The sequence below is a fragment of the Spermophilus citellus genome (genome assembly GCF_964194105.1).
Source record: "Spermophilus citellus genome assembly, chromosome: X".
NCBI classification, from domain to species: domain Eukaryota; kingdom Metazoa; phylum Chordata; class Mammalia; order Rodentia; family Sciuridae; genus Spermophilus; species Spermophilus citellus.
Genome location: NC_138190.1, coordinates 86135184 through 86140795, shown reverse-complemented (window position 1 = coordinate 86140795; position 5612 = coordinate 86135184). Strand labels below are relative to the sequence as shown.

The following is a 5612-nucleotide window of genomic DNA, read 5'->3' as shown; positions in this document are numbered from 1 at the left end:
AGGACATGTTGTACTATGATTGGGCCAGCTCACATCACACACCTAACACTGTGGTGAGTTAACAAGGAGAAGGACAATATATAAGAGACCCACAGGACTTCTCAGAGCCCTCTATTTTCTTAGAATTCTTCTTCTACACAGATCAGTTACATATATAAGCTATCTAACACCAATTTTCTAGAACAATGGAATTTTACATGTGTCTCCACAACTTGAGATTCAGGCAAGAACACTGAATGTTTTAAAGGCCACACAAAAGTATTGAAACAACTCTTTGTACTGTGAAAATTACTCAGGACAAGTGGCCCAGTGCATGTCATTCCGGTTTACTGCCTCCAGCATTGCCTTCAATTCTGCTTGTACTTCAACAAGCTTCTGTTGGTCTAAACTGCCATTAAACTGCCATTGTTCGTAGCAATGAACAGGGATTGGATAAATCACATGCTTCAACTCCATCAAGCCTGTTAAGTGCTGAAGAAGATTCGTCAGAGTAGGCATTGATATGGGATTGGAGGCAAAGCTAAGGACACGAAGGTGAGAACAGCGGCTTAGGGCTGGGATGACAACAGAGAGTGTAGAGTCTGTCATAAGGCAGCTATTTATCTCTAGATGCCGCAGGGTGCCTGAGAGCTTCTCCAGAAGTATCTGGAATGACTCAGAAACTTCCCAAGATATCTGGTTGTTACTGAGATTCAACAGTCTCAGGTTGGAGGCCTGAGAGCTCTGGGACAGAACAATGAAGTCTCTGCTAGAAAGTCCACAGAAAGACAGATACAGAGCATCCAACTGAGGTGGCAGGACTCTGTAGAGGAAAAAAAATGTATTTCTGAAGAATGAGGATTGGAACAGGGCAGAGTCCTGAATTATAAGTACATATGACTCTAGAATAAATTACTTTGTATATATAGTCCAACAGTGGTTAAGAATGTGTAGACAATAGCTTTGTGACTATGTAAAAGTTACTTTTCCAAAATGTAATATATAGTTTTTAAATCTTTGGAATATGTATAATATTAATTATTACACAGGACTGTAGAGAAGATTAAGTGAAAAAAGTTAACTCAGTGCTTTATAACTTTTTTGCTTTTTTGGTGGGGCTGGTTATAGGAAAGCAACCAACTAAAGGTTCCCTTTAATCTATTCCTAAATTACACTTTCTCCATTAAGGGCCTAAGCTTTGAGGAAAACAAGAATGACGTGACAGTATTAATTACTGTAGTCAGACCATGAGTATGTGTGTCAGCACTACAGCATAACACAATTCTCCATCTGAATGCCTCTCCTTCCTTTCTACAAGCCTGTAAAATAAAACAGGAAAAGGGCTGTGTATTTTTTTACCAATATATTTATGGAATTATAGCATCTACATATGATTGACTGAATGTATAAACAAATGACCACCATTTACTTTTCTAATCTTGTCTTTCTCCTAACTCTAGTAAGATATTCCTAACATGACTAGTTTCAAATTTCCACCAGTGCCCATGCTAGGTAAAAGGAAAATAGGTAAAAGAAGCTTAGGAATATCCAAGAAAGGTTGCTTTCCTGTCTTAAAAATGGGACATTCAGGGTACCACCCTAACCCCTCACCTGAGCAGTTTGTGCAGTTGATTTGTGAGGCAGAAGAAAGACAAGCTGAGCTCTTGGAGGTTGTCCATCCGCCTAATATTGTTGAGAAAATTTCTGAAGTTTTTTCCCTTACAAGATTTAAAAGGGATTTTAGACAGACTAAGGCTGTCCAGGTGGATCATCTGATCCAAAAGGCTAGTGACTTCACTCAGACAAGCCTGATCTATTCCAAGATGATCAATGCATACCAGATCCAGAAACTTCAGGATGCTTTTATAGTCAGACATTTTATCAATTTGCAAATCCCTACAGCAGAGGTGCAAGGACCCAAAGCTCTGCTCAATTTTCCGCCGAAGGAAAGAAAGAAATTGTCTTGTTTGCAAGCTACCATCAAGGGAAAGGTCCAATAATAATTCCATGGGTTCCCTGGGTGCCCGAGGCTCAGAATTTGAGGTTATAGTTCTGATATGCCTACCACCCTGCTGAGCTTCTTGTCGTTTCAGGATAGAGTGCTGTGAGAAAACACAAGACTGAAAACAGAAAGGTAATGTGGTCCTGATTTCAGAGCATGTGGTCCTGCAGTCTGCATCCTGCCTTAAATCTAGGATCCTCAGTTTTGGCCCCCTGTAGGGAAAAGGGAAGATAACACATCTGAGTTGTAGCAGATTTTAATACAATCCAATAGGATCAATGAAGAGAAGCAGAAGAAAAACCTTTTATCCCTGGTCTTTACTCCATATACTATCTGCCATTAAGAGTTTACCATGCAAAATCAAAAATTTTCATTGTTTTATCCATCCTCTGATTCTCCACAGTCTGGATGCTCATGCCCTTCTATGTAATAATGCCTAATGTGTAAAGCCAAGAATAATATCCTCAATCATCTTTATTCCAAAATCAACTCTATGAGAGATTAATCTTTAAAGTGACCCCAAGTGTTTAACAACAGCCTCAAGGAGATCTCCAGCATTCACCCTTAACTACCTACTGGAGACTGATAGGCCCTCTTCTACCCAAAGCACATGTATCATTTCTTGCCAGCTTACCACATCTCTATTATACATAGTCTTACCAAATAGGAGAGTTCTGTGCAGGCAGGGTCTGAAGACCATCAATCATGGCTTTCCAGATTTCATAGTGTGGCTCTCGTACACTCAGTGCCCCGATATGGAGACAGCGAAAGGGCCAAATTCTCACCATTGCCTTCAGTATCTTCTTACGCCCGCCCATGAAGGCAGCAACGAACAATGGAACAAAAAGGTCTCTTGGGAGTTCCTCAAGAGCACAGATGGCTGCATCCTCATTACTCACTAGACTCTGTGCAGCAAGCTCTAGCAGTGTGGCTGGGGTAATTTTGTCCATTTTCTTGAACCTGCATCAGGGTGAGGAACATTTAGAAATACTGAGAAAACATTCTTAGACTTTTGTCACTGCTAGTCAACTTTCCATCACTGTGACAAAATACCTAAGATAAACAACTTAAAAAGAGAAAATGTTTATTTTGGCTCACAGTTTCAGATGTTTAAATATAGCCACTTGGAAATATGGTTTCTAGACCTGTGGCAAAGCTAAACATGCTGGCAGACAGTACAGACAGTATGTGGTGAAGCAAAGCTTCTCACCTCATGGCAGTCAGGAAGCAAAAGAGAGAAAAGGAAGAAGAGGCCAGGGTTCCAATATAGTTTTTGAGGGCATGCCCCCAGTGACCTACTTCCCTCAAATAGGTCCCACCTCCTACAGTTTCCACCACCTCCCCAGAGTACCAAAGGCTAGGGACCAAGCCTCCAACACATGAGCTTTTGGAGGATATTTAAGATCCAAACCATAACATTCTGCTCCTGGTCTCCAAAGGCTCATGTCTATCTCACAACGCAAAGTGCATCTCCAAGATTTCTCTTTGTCTTATCAGTTCCACTGTGCCCCAATCTCCAAGTCCAAAGTCTCATCTGAGACTCAGGGCATACTTTTAGCTGTGAGCCCCTGTAAAATTAAAAAGAAAGTTACATATTTCCAAGATACAATGGTACAGTGTATACAGTCTCATTCCAAAAGGGATGAACAGGCAAATAGCTAAAGAAGAATCAGATCAATAAGACCAAAACCCGCAGGGAGTTTATATTAAATCCTATACCTCCATGTTCAGCATTGGGACACATGTTAGTAAGATGTGGGTTCCAAAAGTCTTGTGTACCCACCCCTATAGCCATTTCCCAGGGTAACTGAACATTGGGTGAAAGAAAATAATCAGATCTTTCAAGGTCTAGTGTACACTGGCTGTGACACTTATTCAAGGAGATCCAAAACATCATTGTAGCCCTCTAGTTAAGAGTAGGGGCTTATGCACATCTTGTGATCAACAGACATTTAGCTCAGGTATGGCTCACAGTGAGTCTCCAACCAATCCTATGGTCCTTTTCCCAGTCCCAAACATATAATTGGGATAGGTATTCTTAGCACTGGGAAGAATTCCCATATTAGTTCCCTAACCTGTGAAGTGATGGGAAAGGCCAAATGCAAGTTGTTTGAGCTATCTCTACCTAGGAAAATAGTAAATAAAAATAATATCATACCCTGAAGGGATCTTAGAGATCACTACCACCATGACAGACTACAAAATGCAAGGGTCATATAAAATTCTCTTATTGGCCCATGCATAAGATTAATGGATTTGGAGAATGATAGTGGGATATCACAAACTTAAGTGGTGACTGCAATTGCAGTTGCTAAGCCAGATGTGATTTCCTTGCTTGAGCAGATAATACATTGTCTGGTACGTGAGATGCACCTCATGATCTGGAATTTGTCTTTTTCTCCATTCTTATTCATAAAGCCCACTAGAAGGAATTTGTTTTCAGCTGGTAAGGCCAGAAATACACCCTTACTGTCCTACCTCAGGGATATATCAACTCCCCAGCCCTGTGTCATAACTTAATTCATAGGGACTCTGGTCACCTTTATTTTCCACAAGGTATTACACTGATACACTGATGACATTATACTGCTTGAACCAAGGGTGTAAGGGAAAGCAACTATTCTGGACTTATTGATAAAGCATTTGCATGTCATAGAATAGAAAATAAATCTGACTAAAATTCAAGGGTCTTCCACCTCAGTGAAATTTCTAGAATTCCAGTGTTGTGGACATTCTGTGATATCTATCCTAAGGTAAAGGATAAATGGTTACAGCTGGTCCCCCCTTAAACCAAGAAAGCAGCACAATGTCTAACAGGTCTATTTAGATTTCTGGAGAACATAGTTTCTCACTTGGGTGGCCCATTTACTGAGTGACTCAAAAAGCTGCTAACTTTGATTGGGACCCAGAACAAGATAAGGCTTTGCAAAAGATTCAGGCTACTCTGTCAACTGGGCCATATGATCTAGCAGATATAATGGTATTTGAGGTGTCAGTGACTGATAAGGATGCTGCTTGGAGCCTTTGGGAGGCCCCCATAAATGAATCACAGTTTGCCTAGCATGCACAAGGCCCTGGATTCAATTCCCCCATAAATTAATCACTTATGATTTTGGAAGAAGGTCCTGCCATCATCACATACAACTACTTTCCCTTTGAAAGACAGGACTTGGTGTGCTACTGGGTATTAGTGTAAACTGAACACTTGACCATGGCCCACTAAGTTACCATGCAACCTGCCCATCATGAACCAGCCCATGAAGCTAGAAAGTTGGATGTACACAGCAGCAATCCATCATTAAATGGAAGTATTATATAAGTGATTGTGTCTAAGCATATTTTGAAGGCACAAGTAAATTACATGAAGAAGTGGGCAAAATGTCCATGGTTCCTGCTCTTGCCATAATGCCTTCTGTCCCATGTGCACCTATGACCTTATGGAGAATACCCCGTGGTCAACTGACAGAGAAGATTAGGACCTGACATACAGTTAACTCTGCACATTATGCAGGGACCACCCAAAAGTGAACAGCTGCAGCATTATATCCCCTTTCTGGGACATCCCTGAAAGACAGTGAAGGGAAATATTCACCATGGGGAGAAATTTGGATTGTACACCTGGTTGTACATA

At 40.9% G+C, this 5612-nt stretch overlaps 1 protein-coding gene across 1 annotated transcript; it reads right to left on the bottom strand.

Annotated features, from left to right (window-relative positions):
* Positions 1-288: 288 nt before the first annotated feature.
* Positions 289-2931, bottom strand: LOC308639646 (melanoma antigen preferentially expressed in tumors-like; the record flags this gene model as incomplete). Its single annotated transcript, XM_081277918.1, has 3 exons — positions 289-802; positions 1591-2193; positions 2642-2931. The coding sequence occupies 3 exons, from the start codon at positions 2929-2931 to the stop codon at positions 289-291; spliced, it is 1407 nt and encodes a 468-aa protein (XP_081134044.1).
* Positions 2932-5612: the final 2681 nt, after the last annotated feature.